The following is a 27,116-nucleotide window of genomic DNA, read 5'->3' as shown; positions in this document are numbered from 1 at the left end:
TCGTATCATGGACCAACTATTCAAATTTTGCCAGACCCATTTCTGAAATTATACAAACGATGGAAAAAAGTATCCCCATTCTTGATTGAGTTATACCACTCATACCATATCTGTAATTTAGACAAAATAGATCAGCTGTATTTCTTTATAGAGTTCTCAATTCAATGAATTCATAAATGGAATATTGAACTGGGATTTATGTAACGCCCTGATTTTTTGAACCAAAATCTACACGGTGCTCATGACCTCGAGGGATCACAAACCAACCCATGACTGATATCTGTACCTATACACTACATAATATATGAATATAAATGCGAAAATATGAACTGAAAGGCCACAAGGTTCAATATTGAACATAATCTGAATAATAACAATGTATGAATAAAGTGGTATCACAATACCAAAATAAAACCAAAATACTGAAGTATGAATTTAGTCTGTAATCTAGTCTGAAAGCCTCTAACTATCTGAAGTAGGGAGTGGAAGGAACATATCTCCAACTAACTCTCGACTACTGAAAGCCAAACTAAAATACTGAAGTAATAAAGTAGTAATCATTTCCTCGAAGAATGAGGACTCACTGCTAACTCTGACTGCTGAAATCCGCAATGCTACTGCTGCTCTAGAACTCGTGCCTCTGAACCTATGGTGTAACACAAGAGAAAGCACCATAGAGCAAATGTGTCAGTACGTCTGAATGTACTGAGTATACGAGTGAGGTAGGCTAAATGCAAAGGGGTTTATATGCATGAACAATGCGGACTAATATGAACGTGAGAAGACATAAATGCGTAAGTACCTAAAACTAAGCGACTGTATCTGACAGTCTAAATCTTCTAATAATGATTAAGAGTGACTAAGCTTGAGATCAGGCCTAACTAACGGGTGATCTCTGGAACTGATATTGAGAATACTTAATTGAAACTGAGACTGAGATCAAGCCTATCTGATGGGCAACCTCTGTAAGTACTGATACTGAATAACTTTATATTAGACCAAGCCCATCTAGCGGGTGGTCTATGAATCTGTGAAACTATCTGAGTTTCTTACTGAGATTGATGACTATATCTAACAGTCTTGATTTCTGAGTTCTACCCTGAAGACTGATACTAAAACTGTAACTGTGGGAGTTCTCGCTTAATCAACATGCCCTGAGTCTGAACTAATAGGGTCTAACCTGTAACCCCATCTGAAAGGGTGTCAATACTATGCCACAGGTAAAGACCTCTCTGGTCAAGCCTATCTAACGTGTGACCCTCGTAGGAAGTCAAGCCTAAGGCAGTATAATAGTCAAGCCTCTCTGAAGGGTGACAAGCCTTTTTCTGACGAGTGACTCCTACATCTTGCGCTGGCTACGCAGTTCTGGAGTTCAGGGATTGCTCCTAACGACTCTGCCTCTCTGATGGGGAGCCTCCATCCCTGTACTCGCTCGGTGCTAGCTCGTACTCCCAACTGAAAAACTTTGAACTGATTCTTAGAACTTGTACTTGAACTGAACTGAAATTGTTACTAAGTTTCTTACTTGACTGATCTGACTGAGTTCACTTGGTTCTGCTATCTGATAGAATACTACTGAATCTATTACCTGATTAAATGATACTAAGTTCTAAATTAATTTCTTGAATGCTACTGAGATCTGAGCTGAGTACTGAATTAAAGCTAGAATGATAATGATACTTAGATTACTGAGATTTCTTAAGTTCTATAACTGTCTGAGAGTTCTGAATTCTGTAATTGACTGAGTTCTAATGATCATAGCACGACTCAGATTATCTTGAGACTGACTCGGCTCTAAGCACACAACTATATTTTTCAGGTACAAAACCCCCAAGACTCGATGGAAGAAAACTGACACACAGGATACTTCTCGATCATAGGAATAGAATCCATAATTCACAATACAATAAATAAAGGATTTCATACTGAACATGGTTCTCAACATCTTATACATTAAAGGGAATGCATATAACATGGAAATACTTGCATGATTCCAATTTTATGAGCATTCCATATCACAACAACAATACACGACAATTAGCATGGAATTCATGTTGAGTCATAAGGAATAGAGCATAGACTTGTCATTTAAGTTCTATTTAGCTATAATACAAGATTTCTAGTCTCTTAGGTATTTTATCAAACACCTTGCATGCACACCTTGTGGCATAGGCATATTCATCACATTAATGATTCAAACCACCCAAAATTCATATATTTCAATTTACATGTCATCCTAATTTCATAAAATCACACAAAGATTTAAACTTGGGAGTTGCATAACAATCAATCACACAAACATAATCAACCCACAATATAACTTCATGATTCATAGTTTAAAAGAGGGTTCTTGAACTCCACGGATGAAAGGAATCCGTGGATGAACACTACGTATACCTTAGAAAGGAAACTTTGATGAGTTGCTGGAGAGTTCTTGGATTAGGAAACTTAATTCTTGATTATCTTAGAAAAAGGGCTTGAATCTTGCTTTTGGGAGATGATTTTAATAAAAACCCTAATCTTGTGGTTGAAAGTATAAGAGAGGGTTTTTGAGATGTTTAACTAAAGAAAAATAGGAGAAAGTTACGTCCCTTGAGGGTTTTAAGTCGTGGGAGGTGAAGAAACAAAACCAAAATATCCTTACTAAACTTCTTTCTAGTTGCTAAAAATCTAAGGCTGATGATATTTGTAATAGGGCGTCAGACTTGTGATAAGTCGTCACAAATGTCGCCACTGAGGGGCTGGAATTAATGGATTTCTGCCTAAGGCAGACGACATTCGTGATAAATCGTCACACTTATGATAACTTATCAAAAATGTCGTCACTGGGGGATGGATTCTGCCAAAGGATGATGACGTTTGTGATAAGTTGTCACACTTGTGATAAGTTATCACGAATGTCGTCACTCAGTTTTCTGGGTTGTTATGCTGGAGTAAAATAGGTATAACTTTTTGCTCCGGTATTGGATTTGGGAGAAATTGGTATCATTGGAAAGCTAATTCAAAGATCTTTCATTTGACATATAGTAGGTCCTCTAATTCTATATATACAAGGAGTTATAGTCAATTGAAGTTGACCTAAGTTTTGACGCTCACTAAAACTTGAACGATAGGAAAGTTTTCAACTTGTCCTTGAGTTAGGGAACCTTTATGTTCTAAATTCATGCTCACATAGATTCCCACACTACATAATTGATTAACAGACTAAATTTACATAGGATTCGAGGCTTTTGGAACATCTACGCATATGAATAATGAATTTTCATTCTAATCCGAAATGTAGGGTGTTACAATTTACAAAAGAACAAATCCCTTGCATATATAGGACTTTCTATAACAATTTTTGGGATAAGCTGATGCGCAAGGACCCCAATACTAAAAAACTAAATGGTCAAGAACTCCTAGATATTATTAATAATAAGCTTCAAAAATATGCGACTACTCCTCAGAAAAATATTGTCGAAGATAAATCATTAAAGCATATCACCAGAAGAATTTCTGTTTTTGATAGAGATATGATGGCAATGATAGAACAGTATTTGAAAGAAGTTCGAATAAATTTAATAACAATTGTCGAACAACATTCCGATACTTTAATGAAGAGCATCACCAGCAAGGATATTGCAAAAGATATTCAAGATTCTCAGCCAACTAATTCAGTAGATAATCTGAACGAAGAAGCCATTGCTAAAATATAAGAGTTCCTTCGAAAGTTGAAAAAGGAAAAAGATGTTTAAGATAAGAACAAAAGCAATAGGACTCAGATGTGGGACCCTCTTTTACTATTTACACAATAGATCTACTCTAATTCTTTTCTATTTTATAAAAAGGTAAAAATATAACTGCTTCACTTTTTTTAATAGGGGATATTTGCTCTAGTTAACAAAATTGCGGGGTGTATGTGCCCTTTTCCCATTTTTTTAATTAATAAATATAGGGGCAAAAATTAAAGAGCCACTAAAAAAAAATTAGCAATCAGTGAAAAAGATCGATTCTTATACAAGATACTAGATATCAACAACTCGTGCTAGTACGGGCCCAATATATATTATTTTTAATCTCAATTTATATGATACAAATAGAATTTAGGTAATCAATCATTAATTATTTTAATTTATACTAATATTTTTTCTTTAATTCCAATTTAAGTGACACTGACGTAATTTTGAGATTCAACCAAATATTTTTATCTTTTAAATTTTTTGAGTTGTTAATTATGTGATTTATAATTTTTTTACATAATTTTTCAATAAGATATAAATACTCTTTCCGTCTCAATTTATGTTGCACAAATAAAATTTCGACAATCAATTAACCTTTTTTTAAATATTTTTATATATATATTTTTTATATTAAGTTCTTAATTATTGTGATTTGAAATATTTTTTTATCTCATTTTCAAATAATATATATTACTTTTCAGCTGTCCCATTCAAATTTATGTGTACTAATATAATTTCGATATTCAACCAAATTTTTTATTTTCACATATCATTTTTTATCGATTTTATCTTTTTATGAAATATTATTTTTTTAATACTTAAATGGTCATAATAATTAATTAGGACTGATATGGTAAAATTACAATTGAAGTAGCTGAAGCAAACGTCATAACTGCCTATTTTCCTTTTTTTTAATGAAATATTATTAATTTTTTAATACGTAAATGACTTGCAATAATTAATTAGGGATGATACAGTAAAATTACGACTAAAGGAGCTCAAGCAGGCATGTTGACCTCGTATGTGCTTGAATTGCTTAACTCCCTCTTATAAGTAAGAGAATGTTGGATATGTTTTGGCGGTGACATTCGAGTAGTATTGTTGGGATTTCTACTTCCTCCATTTCATATTAATTGATCCTTTTTAAAAAATATTTATTTTAATTTAGTTATTTAACTCTAAAATGAAAAACATTTTATACTTATATTTCTTGTTTTATCCGTGATAAGAATACTAAATACATTCATAGTTTTTAAAATTGTTGAATGGTACATAAAATAATTTTAATGTTCAAAATCAAAATAAATAATTATTACTAATTTTAATTATAAATATTCAATATTCTAAATATAATGCATGAAATAGAGTAATATGTATGAAATTTTAATATTTAATCATTATGTTGATATTAAACTTTAAAAGACATATACAACAATATATCCAATATATTCCCACAAAACTTTAAAAGACATATAAGATAAATATATAAAATATGGAAAAAAAGATTAAATATACGCCTTGATTTTGAGAAATTGGCTAACTTTACCCTCCAACGTACTATCAGATCAAATATATCCTCATTATTAACAAAATTATTAACTATATCCCTAAAATAAATAAAAAAAATTCAAATCAACTAAAATTATCTAATTTTAAAAATAATAATCCACCCACCTCCAATTTAGCCCGCTTTGACCGGACCCATCTAACTTCCAACCCCAAAAACCTTCAAAATTGCATCCACAAAACGAGTGGCATCCATTTGATGGGGAAAGGTTCCCATCTATCCATGTTAGAGCAAACTGGAAAAAAAATCAAAAATTGGCTACCAAAACGACATTCATTTCGGCATTCACCAATAGAAACATAAACTTACCAGAATCAATTAAGCAGGGGTTCATCTACCATTAAAAGAGGTTTAATAGAAATGTATGCTTTCGTTTTTTCTTTTAGATTTCGATTTAATTTATCCCGCCTCGCCATGGCAGCATTGACACAGTTGAACCAGTTAGCTGGTTCTGTGGATGCACCGCAAAGGACAGGTGGTTTGCACGGCCAGAGTTGGTCCTTCGGTGCCACCGCCGATGCACTTGACGCGTTCAAGTTCAAAGAAATGTAAGGGGTAGAAGGTGGAAAGGAAGAGGAGGAGGAAGCATAGGGGATGGTAGGAAAAGGGAGAGGAACGGCAAGAGCGCAGTTGCATTGGGAGGTTGTTTGGGTTGTAAATTAGACGGGTCAGGTCAGAGCGGGTTAAGTTGGGGTAGGTGTTTTTTTTTTCAAAATTAGATAATTTAGGTTGATTTGTTTTTTCCATCTATTTTATAATTTTAGTTGATTTGGGTTTTTCCATCTATTTCACTTTGATTGGATGATGGTTTGCTATGGATTGATAATATTCGGTACTATATGGTATGGTATAGTATAGTATAGTATATTATAGGGGCATAAATGACAATTTTGTTAACAGCTAGGTTATATTTGACCTAGGGGCATAGATGATAATTTTGTTAACAGCTAGGTTATATTTGACCTATAGTGTGAGGGAGGAGAATAAAGTTAATCAATTTCTTAAAGTTGCAGGGTATTTTTAAGCCTTTTCCCTAAAATATATTTCTATTTATTGATTTCTTATGTGACAAGAGTATATCAGTTTGCAGCTGTGGTTCTCCTGTCGAAATTGAACGAAGGGTTTATAACCAACTAAGAGATCAATTCTTTTTCATGGATCCCAAATATACTGCAGAAACCTTGAAGTAAATTTATGTCTTAGGATATTTTCATCTTTACTTTCTTAGTTTTGTATGTTGGTTTTTATTTTTGGGTGATTATAAATTATGTTTTTGTGGTTTAGTCATCTGGAGAAAGAACGTGAATTACTGTCAATGCCCATAAAACTATGTCTGATGAATTACACAGACTTCAGGTATTCACTTTACCCCTTTACTCTTGTTTAGCAGCTCTTTTTACGCACATAAAAACTTTTAAGCATCTTTATTCCCCTAGTAGTCGTTTGAAACTGGGACAAGGATAATAATCCCGTGATAAAATTTTGAAATTAACTTTATCCCATGTTTTTTTTGAAGAATTAGCTAATCCCACGTTATTTTATCCACCATCTGTATTAAAACGGTGGGATTACTATCTCATAAAGAAGATGGGATAAAATTTTGTCCTACAAACATGCTGTATTTGAGGATCCCATGATTAGATGGTAACTACCTTCAATCATCCAATATATGCGAGTATAATGGATTGTTTTTTTTCCGGTAGGCTTATTACTTCATGTGAGTCCATAAATATTTCCTGCAGCCTGAAATCACTGTCCGTGGCAATCTGCAAACAGACTACAATCCATGAATAAGGGCAAGCAGCTGAGATTCGTCAGTTGTAGTGATGCAGAACTTGTTTGCATGACCTAGAATCCAATTGCTAGAATTGCCTCTTAAGTCACCTCCCCATCTTCCTAGTTCCTAAATTGTCCTTCTACCAAGCCCAGATAAAAAGTTGTTTGTGTGGTTCTTGTAGTGCACCATGTTATTCGCTGTGGAATGGTTGTTACTGGAGTGGGAGTTATTGGTGCTATGGTGGGGGTCAGTTAAGGAGAAGAATTCCACTGGCCTTAGGAAGATGCTGCTAAGGACAATAGGGTTCTTTTTGTTATCGAACTGGTTGTTGTTTCTTTAAGGCAAAGATTTGAAAGGTTGAAAGCAACAACTGCTTTTGTTTTCTACAGCAATGGAGTTATGAAGAAACATACCATGCTTGCCATTGAATAAAATTTAGCCTGTTCAGTTAACATTAAGGTCAGGACAGCTTATGTTAGCTGGTTTAGTCAGCCCAATTAGCTCTACAGTGGTAGAAAATGTGGTTAGCATCTTCTGGATGGGAATTACAGCCGGAGCAAGTACTAGAGCTTCTAATGTTTTGGCTGAGGAGGTCCAATGTGGGTATTCTTTTCTAGCAAAGATGCCATAGAGAGAATTTTCTTTTTCGATGGGTGTTCAATTTCAATATGGAAGGATCACATGATTAATATGACAAGAGTCCTTTTGATCAAGGGAAAGGAAAAGCTGATTAGCTGACTTCGTAGTAAAATAGCCTTTGACATTGAGTTTCAAGTAGAACTATACTTGTGAGGCTGGTACTACTTATATAGGGATTCGTAAAAGCTATCCTTCTGAGGCTGGTGCTCCTTATATAGGAGTTCATGCTATCTATTTCTATCCACATCAATATAGTTATTACTTATTTAATAAGGTTTTATCTATATATGAAAGATATTGAAAATAGTACATATATATAACAAATACATAACCTTCTAGTTCTAAATCTGGGATCCACTCTATCCCTAGTGTGAAGCCCATTTAATCTTTTTTGGTTTCTTTGCCTGCTCAAGACGAGTGAAAGTGGTCCATATAAAGGCTGGTTTATGTCTAACGAAATTGTGCTTTAGGCCCACGAACTTAAAGATATTCTTGCGTTTACATGAATACATGGTTCAGAAACCAGCTTGTGGGCGTTAGGATAACAACATTTTGAGGCCATAGGGAGACCAATCTATGTAGTCATTCAATAATTGTTTAACTTGCTCTTCAAAGTTCAGATAGCATTTGTTTGGTGAGATATTTTAATTCTCAAACGGAAAACTAACAAGAGATCATTTTGTTTACAGTAAATTTGGTTTGTATCTGGATGTACTTAATCAAGTAGCATGACAAAGTTTTATTTAGAGTGCCAGTGATATGGACGTCCTGCAGGATGACTAACATGTATATCTAGTAGAACATTAGGGTAAACCAATAGTACCATTCATTTTCCCTAGTAGATTTTTCACATAGGAATAGCCACCCTGAGCGCAGGGGGTTTGTCATTCATGTTACATCAGCATCCAGACTGACATTGTGACAACTTTGAGAGCAAATACCTTATTATTATCTGTTGTAAAATTTTAGTAGTTTTAATTTCTTTAAGTTTTCCTTTGATTTATTATATCTGTTTTTTATGTTGTACTACTTGTAGGTTGAGGAAGAAATGCTGATGCGCAAGTTCCATGAACTTATGTCTGCTCATGGTCTAGCTAAAAAGGTATATTCACACTTGTAGAATATCTCTGTGATCAAGTGTTTGTTGTCTTAGTTCCTGTAACTGCTCATGCATACATGCTAAAGTTGTTTCAATGTGATGGTCGTCTCAACCCCTAGTACTGGGGTCTGAGAGCTTTTTCAAGAAAGGGAACACTTCTATTTCTCGTCTTCCCGACCCTACCTTTCTATTAACATCTACCTTAAGGGATAGTCTGTTCAAAATCCTGCTGTTATCTTCCTTGTGTCTTCTTTAGGGAACACGCCGTCTGAAGGAACGACGCAACTGTTAAGATTGTTTTCTGTGACTCGGTGCACTTATTGGATAGTACAACTTTGACTTAGCAATGGTCAGAGCCTGCTACCCTTTTTTTGTTCCACATGAGATTGAAGGTCGTTTCTTCTCCTTTTTCACGCATTATCTGTTACTTGTTACTTGACTCCTGTTCCATGCTTTAGAAAAGTTTGTAGACGCATGCGTTAAAGTATGTAGTGTATATTAATGTGGTTTTTGATAGTATTTCATTTAGGACCCAAAAGAAACGAGGCATGGTGAAAATTAAGCTCAGTTGTTTTGGCTAGGTAGGTTAAAGATACCTGTAGTCCTTATGCAGTTAGTGTGCTAATTTCAAATCAAGCTGAAAATTGGAACCCAAAATGTTCTTTGCAAGAATGCTCAGCCGATGGTAATAGAAATCTTTAGCACAATATGTTAAAACGCTTAAGAACGACTAGTTAAGACAATCTGTGCTAAGATATAGATGTGACTAGATGCAGAGCCCCGTGCCAACATCGGCCCTACAAATTATTCTAAAAGCGGTCTTAAGTATGCTACAGTATTTATTTGGTTATAAAAAATACAAATTATTCTAAAATTGATCTTAAGTATGCTACAATATTTATGTGGTTATAAAACTTTTTATAACCATGACAAAGTGACCTTTTTAAAAAGTAATAATTTAATTATTTTGGTAATACGGGGTGAAACTTAATGCCGCTAAAATAAATAACAACAACAACATACCTAGTGTAATCCCACTAGTGGGGTGTGGGGATGGTAGAGTGTATGTAGACCTTACAGAGGATGTTCCCGGAAAACCTTCGGCTCAAGTCAATAATACATAACTAATTATTAAAAAATGTGCAAAAACATGATTGTAGTTCATAATTTTTTTGGAGGGCTAATGACTGTCGTTAATTATCAACATTGTAGAGATCACGTGCCAACAAAATAGTCATGTGAATACTATTAATGAGAAAATTTGAATGACGCCAAAAAAACAAAATGTGATGCATTCTCACTTTTATAGAAATAATTAAATGTTGATGATGATATCAATCAGTCCTTTAGAACTTTCCAGAACAATGAAAGCAATGAATTCTTCCAAACGTATTTTTTTTTTTGGGTTTCTTTGAGTGCAGATTTCCTTGACATTGCCTCTTACAATTTAGTGAATATATTAAAAATGTGAAACATTCTTTTACAAAATTAATCTACATAATTTCATGAAATAATAATATGAGACTAAATTTTATATGTTATCCCATAAACTAAGGTTACCGAGGACATGACCATAGATAGAGGGATGTGGAGGACGCGTATTCGGGTAGAAGGTTAGTCGTGTTAGGAGTGTTGTCATGGATCGTAGTATGATAGCTTAAGGTTTAGCTGTAGATATCTATCATTGTTGTTGTTTATTGTGTTTCGATTATCACATAATTTTTTGATTGAGTAGTAGTCATATTTTCTTCACTGTTTTACTCTTTGTTGTACCTAGTTTTGCTACACTTGAGCCGAGGGTCTTTCGAAAACAACCTCTCAACCTCCCCGAGGTAGTGGTAAGGTCTGTGTACACTTTACCCTTCTCGGATCTCACTTGTGGGATTTTACTGGGTATGTTGTTGTACACCATAAACTAAGGATTGGGTGGTTTGAGGATAGAGTTTCTTTTTCATTTCCAAGCCATGGAAGCTTACGATGTAGTTGGTGCAGAAACATATGCCAGGGCGGTTGGATGGGGAGTCAGATTAGGCTCCTCGGTCCTGCTTTGCTTTATACTAAGAGAGTGTATTGGGTCTGACTTCGTTATAGGGCTAGTACGCCGAGCAACTTCGAACTTTGTTGTGTCTGTGCACAAAGCAAGCACACAAGAATAGCGTAAATCCTTGGTATGTCTATCATTATTCATGTTGGGCTTACTTGTTTTTTTAGGCAAGGAGACCACTAGTAGAATTATTAAACTATTAAAATTAATTGAAAAAAGTTATTACTCTTCTTCCTCCATAGCTGATTTTGACTGACATGTCTGTGGGAAAGTTGAATGTATATCCGGAGGAAGAGAAAAGCCTTTTTAGGATGAGACTATGAACCTTAATGGAGCCAATTAGAAAGCAGTTGCAGGTCAGTGTAGGCTTGCTCCACATAGGTTACATTTGGTCAGTCGGGCCTTTCTTTGTAAGAAACAATTAGCTCGGTAAAAAATAATTTGAGTCATCTCTATAGTTACCATAAGAAGCGGCTAGAAGCAGACAATTGGTCATCGACATGCCCGTAAAGGTATTTTTGCTTTTGTTTTTTGTTTTTTAGAAGGGTTTGGCCTAGTGGTCAATGACGTGAGCATCATGAGGTTTCGAGTTCAATTCCCAACAGAGATAAAATACTATGTGATTTCTTTCCATCCTTTTTAGCCTTGGTGAATAGTGTTTACCTGATACCTGTGCTGGTGGGAGGTGGCAAGTATCCCATGGAATTAGTCGAGGTATGCGCAAGCTAGTCTGGATACCGCAGTTATAAAAAAGGACTTTTGTGTCTAGGTACTTTATATGGGTACCTTTCCTCTGTTAGACAAAAAAACTAACATTTACTCGATGACCTACATAGAGTGCGATAAGAAGGTGCCCCTTAAGCTAAAAGGCAAATTCTATAGGGTGGCAGTTCGTCCGGCCATGTTGTATGGGGCAAAGTGTTGGCCAGTTAAGCACGTTCACATCCAAAAATTGAAGGTGGCGGAAATGAGAATGTTGCGTTGGATGTGTGGACTTACTAAAGGGGACAGAGTTAGGAATGAGATTATCTGGGATAAGGTGGGAGTGGCTTCGGTGGAGGACAAGATGCGGGAAGGAAGGCTGAGATGATTTGGGCATGTGATGAGGAGGGGCGCAGATGCCTCGTTTCGGCGGTTTGAGAGGCTAGCGTTAGATGGCTTCAGGAGGAGAAGAGGTAGGCCGAAGAAATACTGGAGGGAGGTGATTAGACATGACATGGAGCAGCTTCAACTTACTGAGGACATGACCCTAGATAGGAAGGCGTGGAGGTCGAGGATTAGGGTAGAAGGCTAGTGTTAGTGTGCGGGTTGTAGCTAGCAGTCAGGAGAGTTCTTGTGTAGCCGGATTTAGTAATCATAGGATAGTGTATATGGGTGTCTTTGGTATGTGAGTGTATGTCACTACTAGGTGGGTGTCCTATCTTCTATTGTTTAGTTCCTATTTTCTTATTCCAACAACAACAACAACAACAACAACAAACCCAGTATATTCCCACATCGTGGGGTCTGGGGAGGGTAGAATGTACTCAGTCCATACCACTACCTCCAAAGAAGTAGAGAGGCTGTTTCCGATAGACCCCCGGCACAGGAAAAGGACAATATACAAAAAAAAAAAAACATCCAAGGCATGGGACATAATAAAATAACATATGCACGACATCCCCAAAAATATTGAACATTACTATAACCAAAGCCCTCTTAACTACGGCCTACTCGCCCACACGACTTAGCCCTCTATCCTAATATTTTTCCTCCATATCTTCCTATCTAGGGTCATGTCCTCAGTCAGCTGTAACTGCTCCATGTCACGTTTAATCACTTTCCTCCAGTATTTCTTCGGTCTACCTCTACCCCGCTTGAAACCATCCAAGGCCACCCTCTCACACCTACGACCGGGGCATCCGTGTCCTTCCTCATCACATGACCAAACCATCTCAACCTCACTTCCCTCATTTTATCCTCCACCGACACCACACCCACCTTTTCCCAAATAATCTCATCCCTAAACCTATCAGCCCTTGAAAATCCACACATCCAACGCAACATTCTTATTTCCGCCACCTTCAACTTTTGGATATGAGAGTACTTAACCGGCCAACACTCCGCTCCCGGCGAACACTCCTATTTTCTTATTTCGTGTTGCTCTTATTTCCCATATTTCATATTTCTGTGATTTTATTCTATTATTTCCTATTCTTTTTTTCGGTTATGTCATCCATCCCCTTGTTTATTATCCTTTATCTTGAGCTTGGGGTCTACCAGAAACAACCTCTCAACTTCTTCGGAGGTAGCGGTATGGACTGCGTACATCTTACCCTCCCCAGACCCCACGCCGTGGGAATACACTGGGTTTGTTGTTGTTGTAGTTGTTGTACTCAATGACCTACATTGTCCCCTGAAAAGATTTAAGGGTCATATGGTACGTGGGATAAGGGGATAATGATCCCGAGATGAAATTTGAGATAACTTTATATCATGTTTGATTTGAGGTATTAGCTTATTCCAGAATCGTTCTATTCCAGTAAAAATGATGGGATTTCTATCCCATATAAAGTGTGGAATAAAATAATTTCACGGGATATCCTTGCTTATCCCATCCCACGTGCCAAACAACCCCTTATACTTTGCCTCAACTTTGTGGGCCCATGTACTTTATCCTATAGTTGGTTGTATTTATAGTGTTCTCATTTTTTTTTTTCTTTTTTTAAGTGCAGATTTCCTTGAATTGCCCTTTTCAACTTTAGTGAATATATCAAAAATCTGAAACATTTTTTTTACAAAAGCTATGTACATAGTTTAATGAATGCAATTGCAACAACAATAACAATATACCTAGTATATTCCTACCAAGTGTGGTCTGGGGAGGGTAAGTGTATGCAGTGCATACCACTATCTCAGAGGGGAGATGGAGAGACTGTTTTCAACAGACCCTTAACTCAAGATAAAACAGTCTAGAAAAGAAATAGTAAAAGGGACAAGAAACAATAGGGAATACCACACCCAATAATATCATAAACAAGATTCACCAAGTAATAGGACAAACGATAACACACTCTGAAATAATCCTAGTACCATTTCTACAAGCACGGATAACAAAACTAAGGCCTCATACCCACTAACAATGACACACTCCTTTCCTACTATCCTTCTACCCACTAACAATGACGCACTCCTTTCCAACTAACCTATCTAGGATCATGTCCTAGGTAAGCTAAAGCTGCTCCATGTCTTGTCTAATCACTTTCTTCTAATAGTTCTTCAGTCTACCTCTACCTCGCTTGAATCCACCCCAAGTCAACCTTTCACATCTCCGCACTGGACATTCGTGTCCCTTCTCATCATGTGTCCGAACCATCTCAGCCTCATTTCCGGCATCTTGGCTTCCACCGACACCACTCTACCTTATCTCGAATAACCTCATTTTTAATCTTATCTTTTCTAGTACATCCACACATCCATCATAGCATTCTCATCTCCGCCACCTTCATCATTTGGATGTGAGATTTCTTGTTTGGCTGACAATCCGCCTCATACAGCATAGCTGGTCTAACCAGCACTCTGTAGAATATTTGACTATTACCATGAATATTAGACTAAAATATATGTTGCCTGCGTACGAAACAATTTTCGTTTTTTTTTAAAAAGAAACAATTACCTTGGGTTTTTTCTAAAAAAGAAACAATTACCTCGGTTAAAAATTAATTTAAAGTGTTCTCTATAGTAACGCTACAAATATTAAATGGGTATGTTGTGATGCAGGATAGAGTAAGATGGGCCCACAAAATGCAGACAAAGCATAAGGGGTCGTTTGGTACGCGGGATGAGATAAGCATGGATATCCCATGTGGTTATTGTATCCCACTTTGTATATGGGATAGTAATTCCACCATTTTTACTGAAATGGCGGGATAAAAAAATCCCGGGATTAGATAATACCTCAAACAAAAAATTTCATTTCGGATTATTATCCTTATCTCCAAATTACCCTAAGGGCTCGTTTGGTACCAGGGGTAAGGGATAACTAATCCCGGGATTAATTTTAAGATGATCTTATCTCATGTTATCCCATGTTGGTTGGGTTAAAATGCATGAGATATCTCATCCCGGGATTGCAGTGTTATTTCTATCCTACCTTGAGGGTGGGATAACTTGTTTCCCAACCAAATGACCCCTAAATATTTTTAGGGGAAAACACGGGTCGTAAGTAAATGTTGGGCTTTTTGTCTAATAGAGGGAAGGTACATATCTATAGGAGCAGAAAATACCCTTTGCTGGCATGAACACCTTCCTGCTTCTAGTCTCTTATATATGGAAAAATAGTAATATCCGTTATAAAGAATAATAGCTGAAAAGAGAACTGCATTTGAAACCTTGCAGCTGATGAATTTTTGCTATTCATAGATTACCTTTACCTTAGTATCCACTATCCAGTTGCTCTTTACTCTGCTCGCTTAGTCTGCGGTTCTAAACACACCCACCAACCTTCATCTTTTGCAGGAAGGAGCACTGGTCAACATGACAAATGGTGCTGATGAAAGACAGAATGGTTGGGAAGCAGCACTGGTTGACATGACTGATGATGCTGATGAAAGGCAGAATGACCTGGAAGGAGCTGTCAGTTAAATGACAAAAGGTGATCACTAATGAATAAGTGAGATAGATATGGTTCCTAAGCTATCTATAAAGAAATCCGTTGTTAGCCTTTTACACTTAAAAGAGTCCAATTTTTGGGCTCACATTGCAGATGCTTTTAGATTGTTTCTCACACAGATCTCTCAGCTCCACAGAAAACAAAGTGCAATTTATGCTTTTTAATAGCATAGATGATACAAGCTGTTTCCCATGTTTCTGTCCATATTTGTACTTTCTTGGTAATTTAATCAAAAGAGCTTATTGCAACGTCCAGTCCTGCACGGACACAAGGGTTGTTTGGGCAGCTTAATAGGTGGTCCACAACCTTTCACTGCACAAGCTAGCTTTTATGGTTGAAGTTTGGTGTGTCCATGACAGTGGGATTAGAGCTAGTCTTGCCTCGTTTCTGAGCCAGTGACATAGTTGAGTCTGGCGGTTGGACAATAGCATGGGCATTCCAATTCGGTGGGAGGGTATAAGGGAGGTTTGGGCAGCTTATAAGTTGTCTGCAACCTTTTATCTCATGAGCTGGCTTTTTCGTCGAGTTGGGCTGGTCAGTGACATTATTCCTAAATATTGTGCACTAGGGAGTTTGGACTGAATCCAAAAGATTATTCGGAAAAACTTGTGGAGCCCCTGCAAATGCAGACCTGTTTACCAAGTTAAGGTACTGCAATTCTTTTTTAATCGTAAATAATAAGAAAAGAACCAAAGCCAATAAATTGTTGCTTCATCACAAGTTTTGTGTGTCCTTTTCTTTAACAGTATATTTAATACATACTGGGGACCTAAGATTGTTCAGTTTGAGATCAAGTATATTTAATTGAATGACGTTGGATGAATGAGAAAAAGGAAGTCACTCTTGCTTACTATGATAGTAATACCATCTCCTCTCATTTTTGCTTATACACAATAAATAAACTTTGTACACTCTTTGAAAAATATTGAATGAATTAATGTCTAATCATAAAAATTACTGATCACCCATATTCTTTTTTGGTAGCATACTGATACCCATATTAATTGTTGTATACTATATATTGGACTAAAGAAATAATTTGAAGTGAATAGTTACAGCTAGGGGTGAAGTAAGAAAAGTAGTTATTTTTTTCTTAATATGCTAAAATAAACAAGTAAAATTTCAAATTTTACTTTTTAGTATAGTGGATAAATAAAAAAGAATCGAATGAATATCAATAACTGTCATCGCTAATTACCAAAAAAGAAAACCTGTTATCGCTACCCATAAGCTTCGAAGTTCATTCTTGATGGATCTCATTTTTCTTTCTATTTTCTGGGTTCCCCCCTTCACCACACCAATTCTCCACACATAGAAACAAGCTTAGAGACACCTTGAATTTAATGTGGAGCACAAAAAATGGCACAAACAGTATGATTATTAGCATAACAAAGCATGGAATGAATAGATCAAAGTGAGTTTGGGAGTCTTTAATGATTTTTTATTATGTTGCTCGTACTTTTTGAAAAATGCTTAGACGTGTGTTTGATCCTCCGAAGCAGACCATTTTTTAAGAACTCAACATGCCTAGACATTATTTTTTAAGAGACCAAGAACATGTATGTCATTATTTTCACTGGTATACCAATTTTTTCAGTTGTTTTAACTTGTTAGGTATTAGCACATAATATTTAGCTGCTACAAAAGAATAGGTTTAGGACAATGCAATATGAAAAATGGAAGTCACTAATCAAAGAGTTTCTTCTAGTGCCCATTGGCTGATCTAAACTCTTAAACCAAACTCCTATTCCTGCAAATCTATACTAGAGGTAACACCAAAAAAAAAGTCCTTTTGATCCCCCAATTAACTTCGTGGCAGTGGCTTCACTCCTTGCAATTTGCATCCAAAAGTTCCATCCTACACGTATCATGCTAGATCGAATCGACAGTGGAGATAGCCTGCAATAATATACAAAAAATATTACATTCATCTTCTCAGTGACCCTCAGAGATATGTAGCAACAAAAATCACAATTCTTTTATCTTCTATCATTTGAAAATCATGCTCGCTAGAAGAGAATGTGTTGAGAAGGCCATGTGTATAGAATTACGGAAATAGAAGTACTTGAAGAAAAAAAATGCTTATATAACAATGTTTATAAATATTGTTAAGTAGGGTTGGCAATGGTGTGGTGTGAGTTTTTTCTAAAAACGCGTTTTTAAAACTGCCCCGCCCCGCATCATCTTTAAATCCACATAAATCCGCCCCACACTCATACTCGCACATACCTGCACCGCACATCCCCATATTTTTGCTTTTTTGAAAAATTTGTAACTCCACTGAAAACCATAATATTTTCAATACTAGAAAATAGTAACAACCAATTTTTATTATATCACTTTTCACCAAGAAATTATCAAAAAAGTATCACGTGTACAAGTAATGATCAAATATCAAATTTCCATTAAGATGAATAAGAAATTTAAAAAGTTATAAAATTATTTATTTGTAGTGTTATACATGTTTTAAGTATCATAAACTTTCAAGTGAAGAAAACATATAATTTTAGGTAGATTTATGAGAATAATACTAATGTTTAACTTTTTTATTTTTAGTTTAAACCCGCATATAGCCTTAATCTGCCCTGCCCCGCACTATTTAAAAAAAAACTTACTTAAAGCCGCACTGCACCTACATAGTCTAAAATCCGCACTGCCCCGCACCCGCACCGCCCCATTGCCATCCCTATTGTTAAGTAGGTAATCTATGTCTCTACCAAACATTCCCCGGACAACAATGGCTATATAATCTTTCTTATTAGTCGTTTGGTACGTGGGATGAGGATAATAATTCCGGAATAAAGTTTCGAATTAACTTTATTTCATGCTTTGTGTGAGGAATTATCAAATACTAGGAGATTTTATCCACTATGGGGTCGTGTGGTACACTGAATGGAATAAGTAAGGATATCCATGAAGTGAGATATTCCATGAGACTATTTTATCCCTCTCTTCCATGGGATAGTAATTCCACCATTTTAGTAAAAATGATGGGATAAAATAGTCTGAGATTAAGTAATATCTGATATTAAACATGGGATAAAGCTAATCCCAAATTTTATCTTATCCCTTCTGCCAAACAAGATTTGAACAGAAATGATAGGATTACTATCCCATATGAAAGGTTGGAAAAAATAGCCCTACAGACTATCCCTACTTGTCTTATGTACCAAACAACCCCTTACAATACACAATCCATAACTAGCAAGTGAACCAAATAATTCTTTACTCACTCAGTTTTAATTTGTTTGTCTTATTTTCTTCAAGTCCGTTTCAAAAAGGATTTTCGCAACTCTACAATTTCCACGTTACATATTTAAGATCACAAATTAAAAGACATTTTAATACATTCTACAAATCTTTAATTTAAGACTGCAAATCAAAGTCAAACAAACATATTGAAGGAAGTGCTTACTTGGATCAGAGTTGATGAGCATAGCTGTGCCTCCAAATCCACAAGTTCCACCAGTACTTTTAGTTTTCTGCCAGTAACTATTGAAAGCATAAGAAGCATGAGCCACAACAGTGTCAGGGTAATAACAGCTTCCAGTTGGACTAATAGCTTCACAATCAGCACCTCCCTCACCACATGCATAATCTAATGCCTCTTGCAATGTCTCTGGTGGTACACTAGGCTTAGCTACACACCATAGCCCATTACTACCATGCAGTCCTCCACCTCCTATTGCTGGTGCACCTACTGGACCCCCAACACCACCATGAGATGGAATACAAGGTGGCAAATGGGGTCCATAAGGACTAATAGGGTTGAACAATGGAGGTGCCATTTCAGGAGCAAAAGGAGGTGAAATGTTTCCAATTAATGGAGGAAGTGGACTGTTAGCAGCAAATGCTGGAGAAAGCTGATTTGGATTTGGAGCCAATGGGGTTGGCCTGGTAGGAATAGTGTATTTTGAGTCAAAAGTTGAGAGCTTTCTGCTTAAGGGTCTCATCAGTTTTGGGTTCTCACTAATCAAGAAAATCTTGCTTAGGCTGAAATTTCCTAACTTCTTCATAGATCCTAAATGGCTATTCATCAAAGTTTCAATTTTTTCATCCAAATCTCTTGCTGTGCTCACTACATAGGGTGCATTGACATGTTGAAAGAACTCAAGTAGAGGTTTAACATATTGTTCAGCCATATTTTGGTCCAAGCAGTAGGAAGAAAAAGAAGTGGACACTTTGATTTCAGTATGCAAACCCCACCTTGTAAGAGAGTAGTAAATGTTCTTGACTGATGGCAAGATTAAGCTCATTCTATTTTCTTGATCTTTTTGGCACAAAAGTGTGTGACCAGCAAGAATAGTAGTGATGTTGGTGGCTGGATAGTGAGCTAAAACATTGGTTCTTAGCCAATTTTCAGCTTCAAGAACACTAGTGGACACTCCATCAAGGTGTTCAATAGGCAAAGAAACTGCTATAGTAGCAATGTCAGTTCTTGGAAAACTTTGTAGTGGCACAAGACTTGAGAGCTTTACTGATTCATGACCAACTGCAGCTGCAAAATTAATTTTATGGAAATTTAAAAATCAGAAAAGTACATAAAGAAACAAACAAATAGAAAATGTAAAAGAACAAGATTCACTTACCATTTAAAGCAAAATAAAGAAAGAAAAGATGGGAAAAACACCAAAGCTTAAACATTATGTTCTGGAGAGTTGATATGAAGGAAATGGGGTTTGGTAATAATGTTACAATTTAGATGTTATTTTGAGAGTTCATTTACTTGATTTTTGTGTTAAAAAAAAGCTGTACGAGGGAAAAAAGATTGTGAGGGGGTGTAAAGCAAGGTACTGTTTTGTAGACAGGTACAAGTCTCACAGTTTGTCGTCCTTTGGCTAATTGTCTTTTAGCTTTCTTTGGAATATGTGCTTGGAATGGTAGTACCAAAATGTAGAGGTAGTGGAGGGAAACACTCGGGATAACTTGATGCTCCATCAGTCCCTCCATTTCAAAATCATTTAATTAACTTAGCTAATTTTAAAACTTCACTGAAAAAGTAAAAAAATTTACTAACAAATGTGGTAGGGACAGAGGGTTTATAACTTGAATTGCTGTAGAGCTTAAGAACATTATTAATAATTTAAATAATTTTGTAATTATTGAAATTTATAATTTTAAGCATAATATATTATTTGAATGATTACAAAATTGTAATCTTAAATATGATATTATAATAATTATGCGATCATGAAATTTTATTAAAGGGTAAAATTACTATATTTATACGATAGTTGTTTTAAATATTTATTAATATGTCCAGTATAGAGGTGTGAAATGTTGGTCATGAATTATTTTAGAAGAGGTAGAGATGTACTAAAAGTAGTGGGAGAAGGTGATTAGATATGACATAGTTTAGTTTCAGTTTATCAAAGACATGATCTTAAATAAAAGGGTGAGAAAAACATAAATTAGGATAAAAAGATAGGCAGTGTTTCTCTTGCTATCTCTCCATATCAGTAGTCATAGAATTCCCCATGTAGTTTATCTTTGGATTTTTGTTACTATTTATTGTTTCTTTTACCGCGATTATCATATTATTTTCTTGCAGTTTCCATTCTGCTATTAGTTGTTATTTTTGTTAGTGTCGGTTGTTTTTATACTTTTGTTACTTTCTTTTTCGAGATTGTTTTAGACTATCTGTTTGAGTCGATGATCTATCAAAAATAACACCCATCTCTAAAATAGAAATAAAATGTGCATATATATTTGTATATCTTTTTCACATCCCGCGTGAAACTACAATTGTTGTTGTATATGATCTGTGTTTGTTTGTATAGCTTTTTCACATCCCGCGTGAAACTACAATTGTTGTTGTATATGATCTATGTTTTAACAAACTATCAAAAGAGAAAATGTGTGAAGTAAATTAGAAAAGAGTAGCAACCAATAAAAAGGGAACTTAGTAAAATTTACAGTGAACACAAAGACCCAAAAGAGACAGAGACAGCAGTCAAAGAAGTTTGCTTTGTTCCGATATCCTGCTATGTGTGCTTTTAGACCATCGGTACGAGAGTCAATTTGTTCAGTTAAATTAAACAATACCGTTTGGTAAAAAGATGACTGACTAGGCTCCAAAGTATATTAGGGCATAAAGATTCTCAACTTACATTTTCCTTAAAATTTATACTCCTATGAATGCATTTTAATATGTTGTAGTACTACAATGTAATTTTGATCATAGAATTTCCTTTTAATGATTTTAAATATTTATTTTTTATGCTCGTCATTTCACCTATATGAGACTCTATATCTCCACTACTTCCTTTTAAAATTAATTAGCATATAAACATTTTGAAAAAAATGTCAAATAAAATTTTAACTTGTCTTTAATGAAGTTCAAAAAATCAAATCGAAGCCTTTCTCTTTCGTCGCTCTTTCGAACGATTTCAATCTTATCAAATACATCTTCAACATAAGAAAATGAATTCATGAAATCTATATTGCTATACTTCTATTTCAGATAAAAGCCAATTCCAAATCTGCAAGGATAAAGTAGAAATTTTATTTGAAAATCAAATTATCTGTAAGGTAAAGAATTCAAATTTGAAATTTCGTCCAAAATGAATTTCAAATTGACCCTTAAATTGTCAAAATATGATTTCTTAACCTTATGCGGAAATACCTCAATTTTTATGTTCATGCGCAATTTTAAACGATGAAATAAACGATAAATCAAAGTTTGATACCAAAATTGATTTGTTCATAACTTAAGGATCTTAGATACGAAATTTCATTAAAAATCAAGTCCTAATCGACCTCTAAATTTGTAATGACCTGATTTTTGTGAAATCTTGCTTGTGATGTAATTTTACTATTTTGCTCTTCTCCATAATTGTTATATATTGATTTTAGAGTGTGGAGATGATCGACATGATTTTTGATGCAATCAAAATAGTTTGGGAGAATGTGTGTGATTTTTAGACGCTTTAAAAGTCATGTAGTTGACTCCGGTCAATATTTGTTGTTAGTTGAATGGTAATTTGGACAGTTTCATTAGGTTCGAAATGTTGAATTTGGGTTAGTAACGGGGTTGGTTCGGGTTCGGAGCATTTAATTTATATTTTGACCCCCGTTTGAAAAACTAGCGAAGTATGCATTGAAGGAGTCTTAGGGATTAATTAGTTTAAAAGATCTTTTCGAAATTTCAACGTCGTCATTAAATTCGAAACATCAAAATTGGCCTAGTAGCATATCGAATTTGTTTCTATGAGGTCTCGATCAAATCTCGAAGGTATATTCGGAGTCTGATGCAGTCGCTTAAGCGGACAAGGAGCACTTTAGCAGTAACCGTTTTAGTGACCTGGTATCACTTCATCGGTAACCGCTTATGTGGAAATCGCTGTATATAAATCTCTTTTCGAGATTTTTACCATTTTCGGATCGAGTTTAAGCGATTTTTAGAATTTTCTTCACCATTTGAGCTTGGGTAAGCTCCAAACCTTAAATTCATTACTTTACAACGATTTATATCCATCAAAATACTCATTAATCTTTGTTTTAACATGGGATTTTTAGGATTTTTCTGAAAAAATTTAAAAATAATTTTTCTTTGATTTGGACCTTGTTTTTAAGTCATTTTTATATGGATATTCAATTGTAGATTCCTTTATCCTTGGAAAATATATTTCTAAAATAAAATTTAGGTTTTGCTCTTTTATTTTCAAATTCATTTTTCGAACTCATTTTGGACCCCACTTAAATATGCATAAAATGGGCATCATTAGCTTTCATTTAACGTACAGATGCTATATTTACATGTTGTAGTTGATTCTAAGGCTGCTCGAAAGGGGAAGACTCCGTGTTGAAAGACTTTTTAGTTTAATTTTGCCGTTTCAGGAATAGGATTTTTGAGTTATTATATATTTTACATGATGCCCTTGTGAGGGTTCTGTTACTTGGTGTTGTCCGTGCGGGTGCTTTATTTGACATCTTTGACTTTATTTGTGCATTTGACTATCTTATTTCTTAATGTGATGCCCGTGTGGGGGTTTGGATAGATATTATGGCCTCATTGTGCACTGTTTGCCTTTATGATGATAGAAATGTGCTAGTTATAGGTTGATATGATATTAATGATGTGATACCATGTTTATTCCAATGGTGCCCAACTAGTACTGATATCATAATTATTAACATATTGAGTTGATTTTAGAGGTCACTTGTATATGTATTGAATAGATTGGATATCTACATATTAATTTGATTGTGAGAATTATATCCTCATTGCATACATACACATTTATGAGATACGTACCATTGAGGAACATTTATTTTTGATAGAAAATGAGACACTGTTAAAATACCTAGATCGAGAGATGTGCCGATCGGGTAGATTGAGACATGAGACTGTGATTGGTGAAAGTTTAAGATAGTATATCAGTTGTAAACCCCCTGGGTCCTATTTTAGGAGCATTGACGCTCGATAGGCGTATACAAAAAGTCATGTGATGACTTTCAACTTTTCACGTCATCATCCATTGCATTGCATCACATTTGCACATCATATGTTATTTTTATATATTACTTGTTGTGTACTTATCTTCTATCTATAATTGCGTGTATACTTGTCCTTTTTGCTTTTTTTTTTTTCCATTGCGTCGCATGTTGTTTTTACATGTTACTTTTCGTATGCTTATCTTCTATCTATACTTATATATATATATATATATATATATATATATATATATATATATATATATATATATATATATTAGAACACTTATTGGAGACGGTGTGAACTACCATTTGGGTACTTTTCTGCTAGCAGGTTGTGTGCTCTTAGTATATTCTTTACTTAAATTATTTTCTACTTTGTTCAGTTGGCCTATGATACCTACTAAGTACAAGTAGACTGTTATCACTAATATTGTACCCTTTCGATGCAAATACTAGTTCTAGTACCACACGTGGCGGATGATCTTTGTGCAAAAATTCTGAATTTTTGAGATACTGATGTGCTTTAGGGTTCGGGGCTGATTTTGACCTCATCTATCTATATTTGTCTTTACTTATGACTCAGAGATAGATTATGTATTATTTAATATTCGAATGGTTGTTTAGATGTTCTAGACTTATATAATGATCCGAGCCTATCCCTCGGACGTTACATGACGCTTAAGTCTGAAAGTGGCTCGAGCTAACTCGTAGTATCTGGCACAACACTGAATGCACATTCTAAGCATTTCAAACTATAAGCAGACCCATAATATCTAGCACAACACTGAATGCATATTCTAAAAATTTCAAGCCATAAGCAGAAGTTGTAAATTCATAGGCTTAAAACTGAATTAGAATAAAAATCCTAATAATGTCATAAATAACTGAAAAATCATCTGAATCATAATGATAATTGAAAACAACTACTAAGTTCAGACAAGTCTTTAAACATATTGAAAAGCCACTGGGACATGTCCCATTAACCTGAAAACCTTGAAGTTTGAACCAAACATAAGTAGAACTACTAAATAAATCATAATTTAGGTCCTCAAAATATGAGGATTCACCAATTTATAGGAGTAAGTAAAGATGATTGTGACTAATCTTGATTTTGGGGACGAGCATTAGAACATACATCATAAAAAGATGTAGAGCACTAAAAGTATGTGGTCAGTACTTTTAGATTGTACTGAGTATACGGAGGTGGATGCAACAAGTGAAACAAAATGTCTTAATCATAAAGTGAAAACATGCATAACAAGTGTACAACGACTCACCATTGTACAACGACTCACCATCTTTTATGAATAAATCTGGAGATTAAGTTATCATAAGCATAAGTAGGGAAAGCATAATTTAATAAATTCAATAAGTCGTTACACTTAGAGTTCTATAATCAATGTACTGTGGGAGTTTCTTTGAACCAACAGAAATCATGTGATCAATCATGGAGTCCGATGTATACGCCCCATTGAAAAGACTTAATTTACCTTTTCAGGGTATAAGGGCATAGCTATGTGATCACTTATCCAAGCCCATTAAGACAAGCTATGGTGGCATGTAGTTTTTGGGAGTAGGATACGCTAAACCCTTGCCCTCTCAGTGCTAGATACTGCTCGCAAAAGCATACTGTTTGTTCATACTATAGGTAATTCATCATGAAAGTAAGCTACAAACTAGTTTTAAATTAAGTTGATGACTATAGTTCTGACATAATAAAAACTAGGCATGCTTCTATTACTATCTTGATGAAATCATATGGGATATACATTTTTGCAAAAACTGAGACCATAAGGTCCAATCATGTCCATAAGTGTAAAATTCCGCTAAAATTATGCATTTCATATTGAACCAAAATATTCCAAATCACTAGTGACTATTGTAAGTCTTGGGTTCAAATCATACGAATAGGAAGACAATTAAATAATGAAGTAATATCATAAAGAAGTATAAAATCTGACGTCCTAAAAATTGGGTTTGAATCCTAATTTGATAACTGTGAAGTTCGTTAAAGAAAACGATAATTTTAGGCAAAAAGGACGAAAGAAAGCCCTTACTGAAACCCTACATATGTACCTGGTCTTGAAAATTTTCCAGAGGAAAGTTTGAGTTTGGAGCCTTGGAGGTTGAATTTATAAGAGAAACCCTTGTTTTTGTTTTCTTGAGAATTGAGAGAAGAATGAGTGCTTCTAAAATATTTTTCTAAGTGATATGGATGACTTTTGAAATTAATATGGGTTTGGGGAGGTTATATATGGGTACAAGGACGTAATTATCCTTAATTTTTAAAGAAAAAGTGAAACTTTTACTCCTTGTAGGGGTGTTTGTGATGTTAGGTCAAGATTATATATTTTTAGTCATTATTTGCCTCATAATTAGTGTTTTTATTTTTTCTTTTGAGCATTAATTTTATAGGTAGTGCCTAATATTATATTTGATGTGTAGGGTTAAAATGGTTTGAAGATGAAGAGATTTGAAGTCAAAACGAATTAAAGACAGAAGATTATAAAGAAAATCAAGCAGACAACTCAGTAGATTAAAGTTAATAAAATAGTCCAAAGTGATCTTTTCAGTTGGAATTGAAATACTGTCACGACTTGAACTAGGGCCTGGCCGTGATGTGCATCCCAAGTCCGCCAAGGACCAGGGACCACCCTCTTTGCTTAACTATATAGAACACACATAAACACTTGACAGCGGATGAGTTCTGAATATATAACAAGATAGAGTAAACAGTGACTCAAAAGTCTACGAATGTCAACAACCAAAATCGTCCACAATAATCCACAAAGCCTCTATACCATAAAAACAACCTATGTCGAGACATGCCCTGACTCTGACAATGACAATGAAAATGATAATATTAATATGAAATCCTTAGTTCTAATTCATGAAAGGAAACTGATGGAATGATTAAGTCTTTCGGAGAGTGAAAGCTCACCACTTCACCGCAAACGACAGACGAACAGAACCGATCCACCTAATGCTGCACAGGAAAAGTAGGATTGTCTTCGGTCCCTGTATCACGTGGGGATTAAGCACTAGTATGTAACTCAACGTTAGGGGGTAAAATAATGCCATGATCAATACTTCCAAAATTCATCAAAATCCAATGCATACGATCACATGCATATACGCATGTATATATATCAAATATCGAGATGGGTACAAGGATTAG

The 27,116-nt window shown here is 35.1% G+C and overlaps 1 protein-coding gene and 1 long non-coding RNA gene across 3 annotated transcripts; one reads left to right on the top strand and one right to left on the bottom strand.

Annotated features, from left to right (window-relative positions):
* Positions 1-6,244: 6,244 nt before the first annotated feature.
* Positions 6,245-15,691, top strand: LOC107868031. 2 transcript variants are annotated; one of them, XR_001673588.2, is made up of 5 exons: positions 6,245-6,475; positions 6,574-6,645; positions 8,742-8,807; positions 9,061-9,196; positions 15,346-15,691. It is a non-coding gene; the product is annotated as an uncharacterized LOC107868031 (long non-coding RNA). The 2 variants fall into 2 exon arrangements; XR_001673587.2 differs by lacking the exon at positions 9,061-9,196 and having other exon boundaries at positions 6,246-6,475.
* A 1,370-nt stretch (positions 15,692-17,061) lies between these two features.
* Positions 17,062-20,360, bottom strand: LOC107868030 (glucan endo-1,3-beta-glucosidase 3). Its single transcript, XM_016714585.2, has 3 exons — positions 20,089-20,360; positions 18,915-19,997; positions 17,062-17,398 (listed from the first exon to the last, which is right to left on the bottom strand). Exons 1-3 carry the CDS (start codon positions 20,141-20,143, stop codon positions 17,367-17,369), a joined length of 1,170 nt encoding a protein of 389 aa, XP_016570071.1. The 5' UTR covers positions 20,144-20,360; the 3' UTR covers positions 17,062-17,366.
* Between the last annotated feature and the right edge of the window lie 6,756 nt (positions 20,361-27,116).

This window comes from Capsicum annuum, chromosome 4, assembly GCF_002878395.1.
Source record: "Capsicum annuum cultivar UCD-10X-F1 chromosome 4, UCD10Xv1.1, whole genome shotgun sequence".
Lineage (NCBI taxonomy): Eukaryota > Viridiplantae > Streptophyta > Magnoliopsida > Solanales > Solanaceae > Capsicum > Capsicum annuum.
Note: the sequence above shows the minus strand (reverse complement) of the source record. Positions and strands in the feature narration are given on the sequence as shown.